The sequence below is a fragment of the Lytechinus variegatus genome, chromosome 2 (genome assembly GCF_018143015.1).
Source record: "Lytechinus variegatus isolate NC3 chromosome 2, Lvar_3.0, whole genome shotgun sequence".
Classification (NCBI taxonomy): domain Eukaryota; kingdom Metazoa; phylum Echinodermata; class Echinoidea; order Temnopleuroida; family Toxopneustidae; genus Lytechinus; species Lytechinus variegatus.
This window is the reverse complement of record NC_054741.1, coordinates 78,866,410-78,883,541: the sequence shown is the minus strand read 5'-3', so window position 1 is coordinate 78,883,541 and position 17,132 is coordinate 78,866,410. Positions and strand designations below refer to the sequence as shown.

General features: G+C 33.7%; 2 protein-coding genes across 2 annotated transcripts in view; one reads left to right on the top strand and one right to left on the bottom strand.

Annotated features, from left to right (window-relative positions):
* The window catches only part of LOC121409156 (DNA excision repair protein ERCC-6-like), a 34,980-nt gene that overhangs the window by 11,862 nt on the left and 5,986 nt on the right, over positions 1-17,132 (top strand). Inside the window, exons 13-15 of the mRNA XM_041601001.1 lie at positions 531-693; positions 1,148-1,337; positions 16,048-16,196. Of these exons, the coding sequence (XP_041456935.1) occupies positions 531-693; positions 1,148-1,337; positions 16,048-16,196 (502 nt within the window). The remainder of the gene's footprint in view (positions 1-530; positions 694-1,147; positions 1,338-16,047; positions 16,197-17,132) is intronic.
* LOC121409157 lies at positions 3,686-12,869 on the bottom strand. The gene is made up of 3 exons (XM_041601002.1): positions 12,684-12,869; positions 10,512-10,751; positions 3,686-4,703 (listed from the first exon to the last, which is right to left on the bottom strand). Exons 1-3 carry the CDS (start codon positions 12,790-12,792, stop codon positions 4,507-4,509), a joined length of 546 nt encoding a protein of 181 aa, XP_041456936.1. The 5' UTR covers positions 12,793-12,869; the 3' UTR covers positions 3,686-4,506.

Sequence of the window (17,132 nt, the reverse complement as noted above, 5' to 3'; positions counted from 1 at the left end):
CTCCGAAAGAAGCCCTTCTCACCAGCTCTATGCAAACATGAGTATGACACAGTTTGCTAGAACAGCTTTGGGTCTTTATTTTGCTATAAGGTGTATATGAAGACTGTGACTAACGCTGAAGCATGCCCTTACTCTTTTCTCAGTGACTTAACCTTCCTCTACTTCACTTTCTTTAATTGTTGTACAATGTATTTGCTATATTACCAAGTCTTCCCCTCTCTACTTTCTCTCGCTCTTTATCTCTCTTTCTCTTTCTTTCTTCCTCTCTTAAACTCTTCTCTCTTTGATCTTTCAGGTGTGTGTGTGATTGCCTGTATATCTGTATGTCTTGGTGGATGGATAATGCCTAGTTTGTTTACTTGTAGGGAGCTCTCCATACAAGCTCTTGTTTCTTTGGGGCTTCCTTACCAGGCTTACTTTGTACTATGTTTAATTGTATGGCATCTTTGAATACTGTAATTTTGTATGTTGTTGAAAACTAAATAACTAATTAATAAAGTCAGTGAGTGCAATTAATTTTTCTTCTGCAGGGATTCAAGCTGATGCGTCTTGATGGCACCATCACCAAGATGAGTGATAGAGAAGATAGGATCAGTCGTTTCCAAAGAGATCACTCCTACAGTGTGTTCCTACTCACAACTCAAGTTGGAGGGGTGGGGCTGACGTTGACAGGTGCAAACAGGGTTGTCATCAGTGAGTAGATCACAGTCCTGGGGGTGTTTCACAAAGATTTAAGTATGACTTAGAGTCGTACTTAAATGCCGAGTTGCGTACGGTATGAAAGGCTTGACTGAATTGGTCAGATCGTGCCATGAGGACGCGCACTACTGCGTATCTATCAATAAGATTGCGCATTGCATATCATGTACGTGTCTGCATTTAGGTGCGACTTAAGTCATACTTAAATCTTTGTGAAACACCCCCCCCTGGCTCACTCAATGTGTGCTTCATTCAAATCATTCTCCACTATGGAATTTCAATTACCTTATGAATAAAAAATAATAACAACTACAACTATATTCCATAATTTTATAGTGCACATCACATTATTGTCCAACATTTATATGCCTTTTTTAATGAAAATAACAAAGAAAGATCTAGCTTGTATAATGAAAAGGTTATTCCTGTTCATTTCAATTTTCTGCAGTCGATCCTAGCTGGAATCCAGCGACAGATAACCAGGCCGTTGACCGGGCTTACCGTATCGGCCAGACAAGAACAGTGGTCATCTACCGTCTTATTACATGTGGCACAGTGGAGGAGAAGATATACAGAAGACAGATCTTTAAGGAATCCTTGACCAAACAGACCACCGGTAGCTCCAAGAATCCTTATCGGTCAGTGAAAATAACCTTTTCTATTCCATGTCATGCCCATGGTTTTAAACTATTTCTGTTACTTTGTGATCTTTTGTTCTATTTAAAGAAAATGGAAAATCAATGCGATGCTCTTTGCACAATACCAATTAAACACTATTAAACTACCCCTAAATAAACTATTCTACATGTCTGTTTTCAGGATGAAGAGAACTGTCTCTTCAGTGTACAATTTCACTTTAAAACTGTTGTGCTGCATCAGCAATGATGTCACCAATGACAAAAGTTCAATTTGCCAAAACGGGTAAAATTTTGTGATTGCGAAAAAAAACTATCATTACTGATGCACCAATTTTGGGTAAAAATGTAGGAAAGCAATTTTGGGTAAAATGTATGAAAGTGGAGGTCACACTTTAGTGACTGTTTTGATATCTCAGTCAGTTAGGATTGACTTTTCACAGAGATTGCTTACAACCTCCTGTGGTGAAAAAAGTGTTAATAGTATGGCAATGTCCATTTAGAGGGGAAAAAATATGATTGGAATCTGATTGCTTTTGATAGATTGCTTTGTTAAGGCAAAACTACCTCGGGCCTAATACATTCTTTGAATAAAGATTTTAAAATCTTATCAATGTAATCTACGATTGAATTGCGTAAATTCTAAAGAATCATGTAAAAGTGATTTTGTTTCACTTGATTGAAGAATAGAAGTAACTGAGTCTATTGCAAGAGATTAGTGTATCTATTGCAGACATGTACACTCTCGCATAAGTGACTTTTGCTCATCCCTTCAAATCTGTTTTTCACGTATGTATCACACCCTATCCCCGTATACATTATACACAATGCTTGTGATCTCACACAGAGTCACAGAAAATGTCATGCATAGCTTGTCTTTGAACTTGGCATCTGTGCTGCTCATTTTTATCATGTGTTCAAATCAGGGATAAAGTGCAAAGCAATGTGGAACAAGTGGGCTTATGTTTTCAGCAAAATCTTTCAAAAAAGAGTATTCTCTTTTTGACAACTATTTAATTGTATGGCCATACATGTATACATACTTTTTCTACTGTTAATATTTTTCCCCAATATAAATGAATCTCATTTGCTTATCAATTTAGATCTGACAGGTTTTCTTGAATTTGATTGACGGAGAAACACAGATGGCTGACTGTTACTATTTCTTTTTCTTCTTCTTTTCTTCCTCCTTTTGTTCTCCCTTTCTCCTCTTCTTTATCTAGTTTGAATGATATACAGTATGACGAAATATTTGTTTCTCCATATTTTGGATGCATGTGCCGATATTAGAAATTATATCTTTTCATATAAAAGAATATTAGAAATAATGGTTTCATCTGTCATTAAATACTTGTAAAAATACTTAAATGAATTAAAAAAGTCATCCAAATAAACCTTCATGGATGAAAATACCATGGTCACAACCAAAAGTTGCATTTTGATAAGAATTGCCCTTTTAACTATCGCTCTTCCTCATCATTTCTTTGCATCCCTCCTCTTTCCTTCTAACTTATATTCCACTTATTTTTCTCTCTCACCTTCTCTACCGCTTCTTTTCCTCCCAAACCATCCATTTCTTCTGGTCTTTCATCTCCTTTTCTCCCAACTATTTTGTCTTTCCATTTCTCATCATTATACATTATTACATGTATGTAAAATAGATATACACACAAAAAATAACATCACATTGATTTAGTTCTTTCAATGTGGAATTTATTTTAGGAGCTCAGATCAAATGTCATGGCAGCAAAACGCAGCTATCAATTAATTACCCAAGATTCTTGTTTAACCCTAAATAGACTGGGCTATTTCGATGCCTAAGAAGACTGGGGGGAGGGGCTGATTCAGCCCCCCCTTATGATCTCGGCCGTCGATTGCGCAATCGCAACAAAAATTGGCACACGCGTTACCCATGGCATTATCTGCAAAATTATAACATCAAATTCTGCAAAAAACTCATGTCTCATTAATTATGCTAATTTATGCGTAAAATCATAAGTTTGCTCTAATTAATAAAATAATGCCCCTGAAATGCTAATTTTTGTTTCACATACTCTAGATAGGCATCTGATCAAATTTATTTTTAAAAAATTTCAACATCACATTTATTTTTTTATGTATTCTATTGTTTTCTATTTTTCTTATGTATTTCTTTGTTTTTTGACTCTTTGATTTTTATTGTTTTTTCAATGTAAATTGTCAGGGACTTTATTTTGACCATAAAAAGATAAAATTAATTCATTTTAAGCAGTAAAAGGAAAAATAATTATACATTTATGTATTATGGCTTAAAACACTATTTTCATTGGATTTGTACACAAATTCACGTTTTGAGTAATTTTGGGTCTGCATGCACTTACGAAATGTTGCGTGATTTCGGAACTGCATACGCGAGGATCACAATTTTGGTCTCAAAAGTTATTAATAATAATAACTATTACATGTATTTCTATTTGTTATGTCATTTTTTTCAGGTGTTTCTTTCCTCTCTGACAAATGTGTAGAATTAAATTTAAACTTTGGTAATTTCATCAGAGTTGATTTGATAGTGGGATCATTCTCTCGTTACCCTCAAAGTTTCCAAAATGTGGGGGAAAGATCATTTGTTCACTCATCCTCTAAGTTATGGAATAGCCTCCCTGAAAACATTGAACAGTGCTTGACATCTTAAACTTTCAAACAATACCTTAAAACATTTCTCTTCAATTCTTTATTTCTTTTCCTAAAAGCACCTAGAGTGGATTTGGCACGATATAAGTCTAATTATTATTGTTATTATTTAATCATACCATGTATAATGTGCTGACTTCATTTGTCTCATACATGCATCATCATCACTCACTATCATGAATAGCTTGTAGGTCAAGTTGTCAACCACTTTTTCAAAAGGTATACAAGTTAGCATGGGCCTGGTATAAGAATTGAAATTTAAAGAATGTTTGAATGTATGATGCAGGTAATCATACAGATAAATCAATGGAATAAACAGTGAGGGAAGGGCTGAAGTCTTTAAATGAGGGTTAATGTATCACTAAAAAAAACCCCCCAAAAAGATGTACGCTTGGTTTTGCACACCCACTGGTCTACCAATATGAATGACATCGCAATGTTTCATGAAACCCCCAACTTGAAAGCCCCAAATTTTAAGCCACCTGACTACTGCTTATTGCTACTACTGCTCATTAAGAACAATAGAATTGTCCTCATTGGTCACCCTCACTGGGTTGTCATCATTGGTTTGGACCACTGGAGATGGAGCTTTCTCATCACATTGAAAATTATTATTGGTAATAGCTTCAAACTGTGTTGATGAAGAAACAAAGTTGATTCCACAGGAATAGATCTGGAGGTCACTCGGATCAGTCAAACCTGCGTTGCGGAATATAGAACAATTTACAGATTTCATCAATCGTTAAAAAAGCCCTTTTGGGCACAGCATAAGATGAGTAATTGCTCATCTGTTTTTTTCTGAGCTGCAGTGTTTGAGTAAAAGCAAAATTATTACCTAAAAAAGATTGATAAAAGGGGATTGTACAGTGAAGATCGTCTGTATTCAGTAACCATCTTTATTTGGATAAGAATATAGTTACGCTATGAAGAAGTCCATTAAAGAATCAAATTGACTTAACATTAAAATGAAAATGTCTTTGATTGCCTTATAGTCACAACTAATTATAATTTTTGCATGACCAATTGGATCAAGACGTGATGGAATATGATGAGGAGAAAAGGAATTCGGAAAACTGATTTACAATGTTCAAACGAAAATGGTTTGCAACTTTATATAATATATTAGTCAGGGGCCTTAGCAAAATTTTGGGGACAGGATTTACAAAAGCGCCATTTTTTGCATGTGGGACCCTGGTATCAAAAGCAATAATTCTAGATAGGGTGCCCTGAAATCGGTGAAGGGCACCCTATTTTAAAATGCTAATTTATGCAAATTTTATGCAAAAAACTCATAATTCACCTTATCTCACTAAAAATAATTTTCAAATGCCCAATTTTTGTGTGTTTGGGTCTTCTTTTGCTAAATATTTAACTGCAGGTCGATTTTTATAAAATTGGTGAGTATGAATCAACTTTTAAGGTTAATTTATGCAAATTATATGCAAATCACATGTAAAAACACATGTATTACCTTATATCGACATATAGAATTGTCAAAATCACATTTTTTTCCACATGTGTCACTGGTACCAAAAACATTAATTCTTGATAGGATGCCTCGATATCAATGACTTGAATCCTTTTTCATAGGGCTAATTTATGCAAAATTATGCAACATCACACTATTCACCGTGAGTTACTGTATATGTATAGTACAGACCTAAACTTATCTATAGAAGCCTATTTCTTTTCTTTTTTTCGGGGGGTGGGGGTATTTGGGATTTATTTTGACGGGACATCAAATCTAGATTAATTTCTGTACAGCTCCTGAATAAGAATCAATTTTCAATGTTAATGCAAATTTATGCAAAATTTATGCAAATATGTGTAAAACTCATCAACTATCCTATTTTGAGGTTTTAAACCGAGGGACAAGCACAACACTATGCATATGAGACACTGTTACACAATTCATTCATTATGGTGACTTTCCATGCGACCAGAGGAGAGCATCATGTTTAAAATGCAAATTTATGCAAATTATAAATCCTGTGCATACCCCTTTCACAATTAAAAAAAACCCGAAATCATATGGAAAAGATAAACAGTATTTCATCTTTATTTTCAAAGCAATTCAAGAGGTCAGATTTCTTTCCCAAGTAGAGTTTTCCCCTGTCAGAAATAGGAGGGTATATGGATGGTTCTCATGGCAGAAAAAGCTGTCCATGTCTGCCCCTCTGACAACTATGTACATTATTTTTAGAACAGGGACACATAAGATTTGAGCAAAGAGACCTGATCCTTCTTCTTTTTCTGTCGTCCCTTGATTGAAGGTGACTTGAATAATTTCAGTGATTTTTCTTTGTTGGCTTATGAATTGATCTCTATCTCTAAAACTAAGGTAACACCAAGACCAAATTCTCCCAATCAATTTTAGGCGGAATCAGAGTCGAATCTGTCTGGAATAGGTCCCGAATCAGAGCTATCGACTTCCCAAAATAATTGTCCAAATGCCTCCCCAAATTTAATTCAACCGAATTCCATCCAAATACATCCCAAATGTGGATCGAAAAAAAAATGTGTCTTGGCCACATTCTGGAGTATTTTGGAGGATATTCGGCTGGTTTTAAAATTTTCAAGACAAGCAGAATCTCTCCACGAATGTTTCCGTTGGGGAGGGAGAACAGAATAGTCCCCGATCCTTCCGAAGCGATTCTGGGAGCTCCCCGAATCCGAGATGAATAAGTACCGAATCCAGGCCATTTTGGGCAGAACTGATCCGACTTTGTTTGGGAGAATTTGGTTTTGGTGTAACCCTTTGCTTAAAGCTAGGGTTAGAACGGAACCGAATCAGCTGCGAATCCATCCATATACACGTATTCTGGTGGTTTCAGGAATATTCTGTTTTGCCTTCGTAAATGCAAGAAAATTCGGGAACATTCGCTGAAAAATTCAGCTCATTTTGAAATGTTCAAAACCAGCCGAATGCCATCCAGACTATTCCCGAATGTGACCACAACAAAATCCATTCGGGCCACATTCGGGATGTATTCCGATGGAATTCGGTTGGATTTTTGGAGGCATTTTGGGGTATTTTGGGAAGACTCGATTCGTATCAGTCGTAGAGTAATTAAAGGTCCGACTCTTGCCCCCCCCCATATCGTACGAATCATTACTCGAATACAAAGAAGAATATAGACGAATGAGATGAATTGGCCAGAAATTAGAAAAATGGCATCCAAAAAGCTGCCGAATCGGTAAATTATAGCCCATTTCGAAAGAATCTGGCACATTTTCGGGAAATTCTGTGGCGTACTCTGCAAATTCGGGCATAATCGTTCGATTCGGGTCGTTATTCAGGTCGTCATTTGGCGAAAATCAGAGGATTCGGGCTAAATTCGGCTCGATTTTTTTTTTGCCACTGTTCTAGTTGGCATGCGGCTTTATGTAATATATATTAGTCAATGGAATACAGCTTCATACATAAATAATTGTTAATTAACATGATATAACACACTTTTGCATGGAAACAGGATTTTCAATAGCATACAATTGAGTGATAGAGGTACTTCAACAGTTTGGCCCCTTTTCCACTGTTAAACCCACTGGAATGGGACTAATTTACACATATGAAATAATTGCTAATTTACATAAATTAGCATATTTTGCATGAAGACGGGATTTTCAATAGCATGTTTGATAGGGAAAATTAAATCTATGGATCTGATAGAGATTTTCTTTAAGTTTCTTTTTATTCCTTTTTTACTAATTTTTACTATTCATGCATAAATCAACTGCTAATTTACATAAATTAACATATTTTTGCATAAAAACATGATTTCAATATCATGTTTGATAAGGAAATTTAAAGCTATTGACCTAAAAGAGACTTTCTTTGGTTTGGTATCTCTTTATTTACTTTTATTAATCAATTCCTATTGGCATATGGCTTCATGCATAAATTACTGCTAATTTACATAAATTAGCATGTATTTGCATAAAGTTGCAATTTTCAGCACCAGGTTTTTTGGGAAAAATTAAAGCTATTGACCTGATAGAGACTTTCCTAAAGTTTGGTATCTTTTTATTAACTTTTATTAATTCCCATTGGCATATGGCTTCATGCATAAATTACTGCTAATTTACATAAATTAGCATATTTTTGCATGAAGATGCAATTTTCAACACCATGTCCTGTGGGAAAAATTAAAGCTATTGACCTGATAGAAACTTTCCTAAAGTTTGGTATCTTTTTTAAAAAAAAATTATTAATTGATTCCTAATGGCATATGGCTTAATGCATAAAATACTGCTAATTTGCATAAATTAGCATATTTTTGCATGAAGATGAAATTTTCAACACCATGTTCTGTGGGAAAAAATGAAGCTATTGACCAAATAGTGACATAGGGAAAGTTTGGTGCTTTTGTAAACTCTGTCCCCAAAACTTCAAATTTAAGGCCTAAGGCCCCTGACTATATATACATTACATGATACTTTAAGATTGGTATTTTCACATCCAAACAATGTGTATTCCAATTTCATTGACCAAAATTTTACCCAGTCACTTTAAAGGCCAATATCACCCTAATATAAAATTGATTCGATTAATTTCCCTGTAATCAAGGGAGCAAAAATTGTTATGTCATCTAAATCGGTTGTAGTGTAGGAAAGTCATATAGCATATCTATGTTATGCATTTTTTCATGAGAAAATAGTGATACTGACTTGTAAAATATGGGATATGCAAATTAGTGAGAGGATGTTGTCACTGTCACAAACTTTCATTAAAGAACATATGAAATAGTCCTTTCTGATTTTTGCTAATGCTGCTGAGTCTATTAAATCAATATAATTATTGAATCACAATAGGAGATTCAACAATGCAGTTCACTGAGAAATCATGTTTATAAAGAGGAAAACTTGAAAATATTTTGGATTTTTAAGGTCAAGTCCATCCCAGAAAAATGTTTATATGAATAAATAGAGATAAATCAAACAATCATAATGCTGAAAATTTCATCAAAATTGGATGTAAAGTAAGAAAGCTATGGCATTTTAAAGTTTTGCTTATTCTTCACAGAACAGTTAAATACACATTTTAGTGATATGCAAATGAGAGAGTCAGTGATGTCCCTCATACACTATTTCTTTTTTTTTATTGTTTGAATTATACAATATTTCAAATTTTACAGATTTGACAATAAAAACCAACTTGACAGAACCATAACATGACTAAAACAATAGTAATTCCACATGCCAATGAGGAGAAAAGTTGAATAATTCATATGTCACATAATAAAATACAAAAGAAATGGTGAGTGGATGACATCATCACCCTTCGCATTAACATACCGTCAGGATGTGCATATAACTGCTTTGTGAAAAATAAGCGGAAATTCAAATTATCATAACTTTCTTATTTTACATCGGATTTTAATGAAATTTTCAGCATTATGCTTGTTATATTTTTCTCTAAATTAGAGAGTCAAAAGGGGCCTAAGCTTTCGATCCTAGCATAATCTTCGTTGGAGGCAAAATGACAAACATATAAAGTGGAACAACCATAATATAGACCACAGACATGCAACAGCAATACTAGAAACAAGGAGACAAAAAGGGCATTAGAGAGTTGTGATTACCAATCAGGTTAGAGAAGGGGATGAAAGCAAAGGAGTAGGCAGACACAAAGGGAAGTTAGTGTAAGTAAGGCCAGTGAAAGACCTTTTAAAGCTATTAGGGATTAAGATAATGAGGCAGGCAACATCAAACAGGATCTGGAACAAAACAGTGATAGGGGGTATGAGAAAGAGATGAATAACAAGATGATTAGTGAGAGGTGGGTCAAACAGGTCACAAAGAAAGGAATAATAAACTGGTGCATAAGAGTGGGGGAAAAAAGGGGGAAAGAATGGGGAACAACTGATAATGTCCAAAAGAAGTATATAAGATAAAGCATTATACAAACTAAGAGATGAATATAAGTGTAAATATATATCTATAAGTATATATGTATATAAATATATCCAAAAAGGAAATGTGTAGGAAAAAAAATAATGGTGTAACTAGTATTGTAAATCCGCTAGGGGTGAGGGGAAAAACATAATACTATATAGTAGAAATAAAACATGTATATATGAAAAAGGAGAAGCATATTATTGCCTAAAATGGTAAAGCAAATATAGAAGCTGAGGTTGTATGACAGAGGGGGATTGTATATGGTATACATGTAACTTAACAAAATAAATATGTAGTAAATCTGAAAGAGGTGAGTGGAGAAAAAAATTACATATTATATCGCCTGAATGTGGCAGGAAAAATAGGAGCTGAGCTTGTATGAGATATGGGAGGAACGGAGAGGAATAAACTATAATATAACTAATCTAAAAGAGCTGAGGGGAAAAATTATTGAAAGGGGATATATTTTTCTCTCTTTTTATTCAAATCATCCTTTTATTGGGGTGGACTTGACCTTTGAATACAAAAGCAATTTAGTGTGTGTTCTACATTATTGGTACCCTCCCTCACCATTAAACATCATTTTTAAAGTCATAGAATGCTACTTACTTCCACCTAGTATGTATTTCTTCCCTTCCTGAAGATCCACACCACATGCCGCAGAGTTGGATGGTGTTGTAATGTTTGCTATTCCCGTCTTAACCCGATCGTCTCCAGGACGATACACTTGAAGGATACACACTTTATACGTCTTAGGATCCTGGTTGATAGTGAAGATATTGTCGTTTGCTAAGGATTGAATATTGCCACTCACAGGTTCTACAAGCTCGATGATAAAAGCCAAGATGACTGGGGAGATGAACATTAGAATAGTCTAATTAAATGGGGTATGTTTCTTGCAGGGGAGTAAATAGGAGATGTCGTGCTATCCAAGTTGGGGGGGGGGGTAACACATTAGTTCATCCCCTCCCCATGAATGATCAGTTTGATTCTGAAATTTACTCTTGTTCTTTCTTGAGGTGATTATGCATGATAATTCATAGATAAACTGGGAATGAGAATTTAAATCTATCTTTAGTTTTGGTGATTCCCCCTAAAAGTGTCACTATTCCAATTCATTACTAGATTATATTAATGCATGTGCCCTCAAACAGCTTTGTTAAGGATATTTACTAAAAATATATTTTATGGGATAAATTGACAGAGATTTTGCATCAAAATTTAATTTGATTGAGTGCCAGATCAAAATTGAATATATATTTGTCTTGTTAATGTAAAACACATTCTCAAGCATGAAATTGGCTGAAAATTTTAGGACGTGATCTTTGTTGGTAGCTTTCTAATATCTATTTACTAATAGTAAGTGCTGAAATGACTATTATGAATAAAAGTAAAAACATTACTTAGAGAGGCCGCTTGATAAAAGTTGAAATGCTATATTCAAATTCTAATTGGTAGAAATAATTATTACCTTTTTATTACCTTTTTGTAATATTGTAATGTTCAATGATGCATTTATTCACATTACTGACCATTTACCAAAACTTTGAGCAGGAATTAAAAGGCATTCATGAGACAAAATAATAATAGAGCAGAAGGAATTTCACTAATAGGTTTCCATTTTACATGTATCTCATACCCCTTTCTTAAACCCAATTACTATGAATTAGGCGGCTAATAGCAGCATAATTTGGTCGTAAAATTGGAGGAGGACAAGAGTTATCCGCATTACTTTGATGCTGCTATTATCCGCATAATAGCGGCATCGGGATAAGATTTTGAGTTTATGAACGCATTTCCAAATAATGCGGATAATTGCCATGGTGCGGTCACAAGGTCACCCTTTTCCAACACAACCGCATCGGAGGGGGCGTGTCCAGTTGTCATGGCGATTATCCGCCTTTTTCAGGACAGGCGCTCGTAAAAATAATGCGGCTTATTTTCGGAGTTTATGAACGCAATTTTTATTGAATTATCCGCATTACTCTTAGGCAGCTAATTGGAGGATAGGTTTATGAAAAGGGTATAAATTAGTTATTTCATGTAGGAGAGATGATGTTTGTGTTTAAATAAGACAAATGACAGACTAATGAGAATTGCGGATGAAATGAAAGATGAGTTACTTGTAGAGAGAAATGATAGATAGATGAGTTACTTTATAAAGTGAGAAGTGAAAGATGAGTTACTTCATAAAGTGAGAAATGATAGATGAGTTACTTTATAAAGTGAGAAATGAAAGATGAGTTACTTGTAGAGAGAAATGATAGATAGATGAGTTACTTTATAAAGTGAGAAATGAAAGATGAGTTACTTCATAAAGTGAGAAATGATAGATGAGTTACTTTATAAAGTGAGAAATGAAAGATGAGTTACTTCATAAAGTGAGAAATGATAGATGAGTTACTTTATAAAGTGAGAAATGATAGATGAGTTACTTTATAAAGTGAGAAATGAAAGATGAGTTACTTCATAAAGTGAGAAATGAAAGATGAGTAACTTCATAAAGTGAGAAATGATAGATGAGTTACTTTATAAAGTGAGAAATGAAAGATGAGTTACTTCATAAAGTGAGAAATGATAGATGAGTTACTTCATAAAGTGAGAAATGATAGATGAGTTACTTTATAAAGTGAGAAATGATAGATGAGTTACTTCATAAAGTGAGAAATGATAGATGAGTTACTTTATAAAGTGAGAAATGATAGATGAGTTACTTCATAAAGTGAGAAATGATAGATGAGTTACTTCATAAAGTGAGAAATGATAGATGAGTTACCGTACCATAATCGTGACTGCAGAACCTGACTTCAAGGTTTGGTTCAAAGAGACAAGAACAAGCTTTAGAGCCTCCTATCATGAGGGTGACGAGAAGTATTCCAAAGACATACATGTTGAGAATCAATGTGTATTACTCCTTTCAGAAACAGAAAACAGATTGATATGAAATCGTGTACCACACCCAAATATATAGATGATGTGTTTACAATATCATCATTTTTTAACAGCTGGGACAGCCTTTGTTTTAATGTGTGAAATAAATTCCTAAACTGACTGATTAGGAATACAGGTGTTCATAATTCCTCTCTAGGTTAGAATATTTCATCAAAACATTGTAATTTTGTTTACAAGTACACCACTTTGTTATGCATAACTCCTTAAATCCTCAAAACAACTCTGCAACTCAACTTTGAGGGGTAATAATCTTCTGATTGGTCCATCATAATTTCTGAATAGGGAGTCATTAGAAGAGTATTTATTCTCCTTTTCAATGATGTGTCCTTTAAATTCTTTTTCACTATTGTGATCACGGATTGTGTAGTCTGGTTAAATGCAGCAAAGTAAAAAATTAAAAATTAAATGTTGCAAATTTCATTGTTTTCAGTAGAGAATTTGGATTGTGTTTGAATACTGTTGATGTGCTGATATGTGAAAGTTCACATGGAGTATTGTTGATTATACAATGGATTGAATATGTTTTGAATAATATTGAACATTGTCATATTAAAAAAGGTTAAAGGGTTCTAATGATAATGACATTTTCATTTGGTGAAGAAAGATGTTTTATTTGAAGTAGACACTAAAGCATTTTGGGCATTTATAAATCAAAAGAGGTTAAACATCCAAAAGAACATGAAGAATGGAAACTTTGGTTTATAGAAAGCAATGCATTTTGCAACATTTCACTTCTGAATTTCCCTCTATGTGAGGCCAAGTGTATATTCCCAGATTACATCATCACAGAGAATGACTCCTATTTAAAGGACAAGTCCACCCCAACAAAAATTTGATTTGAATAAAAAGAGAAAAATTCAACAAGCATAACACTGAAAATTTCATCAAAATCGGATGTGAATAAGAAAGTTATGGCATTTTAAAGTTTCCCTTCATTTCACAAAACAGTTATGCACATCTCGGTCGGTATACAAATGAGGAACTGATGACATTACTCACTATTTCTTTTGTATTTTATTATATATTTTTATTTTCTCGTCATTGTCTGTCATGTGAAATGAAGTTTCATTCCTCCATGAACACGTGGAATTCCATTATTTTAACATTTTGTGCTTCAGACAAGGAGGTCCTAATCGTCAAATTCGTAAAAATTGAAAATAGTATAATTAAAACAATAAAAAAAAAAATAGTGCGTGGGTGACATCATCGACTCTCTCATTAAGATGTAACCGGCTTGTTCGTTTTGTTAAAAATAAGCATAACTTTGAAATGTCATAACTTATTTTACATCCGATTTTGATGAAATTTTCAGCATTGTGCTTGTCTGATTTTTCTCTATTGATTCAAATTAACATTTTTTCTGAGGTGGACTTGACCTTTAATGTACAGAATGAATCTTCAACCAACAATGAAACCAACATCTAAAGTTTGTTTCATACTTTAAAAGTGTTTACAATGGCCTGTAGGGTTAAAACATTATTCAAAAATAGTCAATCCATTTTGTAAATGAGAATACACCATGTGTGGATGTTAACGTACCAACACATCAACATCATTTAAATTCAGTCCATCCTTGGATTTGCTACTGAAAACAATGAATTGTCATTGTTGACATTGCTGGATATCAAGAGTTTTTTATGATTACATAAGTATAGCATATGACACGTCATTGTAAAGATGAATGATCTACTCTCTGATGATATTACCAGTTTAATATACAAGTATGATTATGGCGCAATAAGAAAATAATTACCCCTCAAGCTTGCAATGCAAAACTTATTTTTGAGAGGTTTATCTTCAAATGCATTATATAATGAGAAACAAATTTCTTTCATATTATGTGACATATTGGAAATTTGCTGGTACTTGATATTTCAAAGTAGATTTTTTTTAATAATCCCTAATTTTGTTATATTATTTGATGATTTTATCTTACCAATATTTTCCTTTTTATCTTTTTTTTTGTCTTTTTGAAAAACACAAGTTATCTACATGGATAAAGTTTTGCTGTTGCAAGATTAATGAAAACACATTTTTTATGTAATTTTTTTGTTATTCTTTTTAAGAAATCAAATTAAAGTTCCAATCTTAGGTAGCTTAATCATGTCTATGTACATCTTGATGACAGCCTCATATGTCATTGTTTGCATTTCTCCTGTTCGTTGAGCTGCTCTTGATTGAGCTTCCAAATTCTAATTCTTCATTCTTTGTATATCAATGTTTCACACCCTAATATTTTGTAAATCGAGTGTAATGAAGTACAAAACAACAGCTGGAACTGTCTTTGTAATATGTGTGAAGTTATCTCTCAATCTGTGCTAGTGACGCATTGAACGGTGTTCACATGATTACTTTCATGGCATTACCAATTGATGATAAAGTACTTTCACACCTCCGTAACAAGAAAACTTGAGAAAAGAGCAATTTTTGTGTGAAAATGATACATGCTTGATATCCCCAAAGGAAATTGTCAGGATATTTGCTATATGAAACAAATTCTAGGCAAACTCATAAATGCATTTGTATGAAGAATCTGTGCATTCTTTTCTACAGAATGAAAATTTCTATGCTCATAATCTGTGTAACAAGTTTGGTTCGGAGAGGCATAGGGGTACAGAATGGTTATCAGGTATTTTGATGCATGAATAAACACTCTTTCCATCATCTACTTCATCATTGTCATTATAATCATCATCATCATCCCCATCAACTTCATTATCATCAATCATAATTGTCATCCTCTTCACCTTCATCCTCATCAATCATCACCATTATTATCATCGTCACCATCATCATCATCATCAGTATCATCATCACCATCATCATGCTCATCTTCTTCATCATCATCATAGTCAACATCATCATCAATCATCACCATTATTATCGTCACCGTCATCAACATCATTCTTAATATCATCATCACCATCAGCACCATCATCATTATGTACATCATCATCATCATCAATTATTATAATTCTCATCTTCATTGTCATCAATCATCATTATCGTCATCACCATCATCACCACCATCATCATCATCACCATCATCATCACCATCATCATCATCATCTGTGTTGTCAGAGACTAGTACAATTCAAGGGATCTTGAATCATCCTTCTTAATGATATTATTACTTGTACCTGCTCATGTATCAATAAGATCTTGAAATATATGATTTTTGTTTATCCTGCAGGTATTTTACAGGTCAGCAGTTGAAGGAGCTGTTTGTGCTTGATAATCCCAAGGTATCAGAGACACAGAAACAGCTTGAAGCAATGCATTCCTCTCATAGGAAGACTGATACAGAACTGGATTCTCATATAGCGTTCTTATATTCTACAGGTTGGTACATGCATCTATAAAATCAGAATGCATCAATAGTACATGGTAGATAGAGGGATCAGTGAAATTTTGTCATAATTCTTTTAGTCAAATAATGACCTGAAATCACTACAATAATGTCATATAGTTTGTGGGAATCAGCAGCCATGATCTTATGTTTATCCCTGAAATGCAATCTTGGTGCTTTCTTGTTTTGAAATGTCATGATCAGTGAGTACATCCTAATGTGTGTAACTTAAATGATGTAATTGCTTGCTTTAAAATATCTAAGGGATCAGTGATCATCATCCAGTTTTGATAAACAAAATGATTGTTACTAGCTTACAAATATCTTCAGGATCAGTGATCATCCAATTTTGTCATGTCATGTTATATCTTGCTTTAAAACATCTGTGGGATTAGTGACCATGATTTGATGTTATTCAGTGAAATGATGTCATGTTATATCTTGCTTTCAGATATCTTTGGGATTAGTGACCATGATTTGATGTTATTCAGTGAAATGATGTCATGTCATATCTTGCTTTCAGATATCTGTGGGATTAGTGACCATGACCTGATGTTATTCAGTGAAATGATGTCATGTTATATCTTGCTTTCAGATATCTTTGGGATTAGTGATCATGATCTGATGTTATTCAGTGAAATGATGTCATGTTATATCTTGCTTTCAGATATCTTTGGGATTAGTGACCATGATCTGATGTTATTCAGTGAAATGATGTCATGTTATATCTTGCTTTCAGATATCTGTGGGATTAGTGACCATGATCTGATGTTATTCAGTGAAATGATGTCATGTTATATCTTGCTTTCAGATATCTTTGGGATTAGTGATCATGATCTGATGTTATTCAGTGAAATGATGTCATGTTATATCTTACTTTCAGATATCTTTGGGATTAGTGATCATGATCTGATGTTATTCAGTGAAAT

Coding starts and splice junctions, on each gene's coding strand:
- LOC121409157 (XM_041601002.1), bottom strand. CDS start 12,792: ATGTATGTCTTTGGAATACTTCTCGTCACCCTCATGATAGGAGGCTCT. Junction 10,752..12,683: donor GTTCTGCAGTCACGATTATG/GTACGGTAACTC, acceptor TCATCTCCCCAG/TCATCTTGGCTTTTATCATC. Junction 4,704..10,511: donor GAAATACATACTAGGTGGAA/GTAAGTAGCATT, acceptor TCCGCAACGCAG/GTTTGACTGATCCGAGTGAC.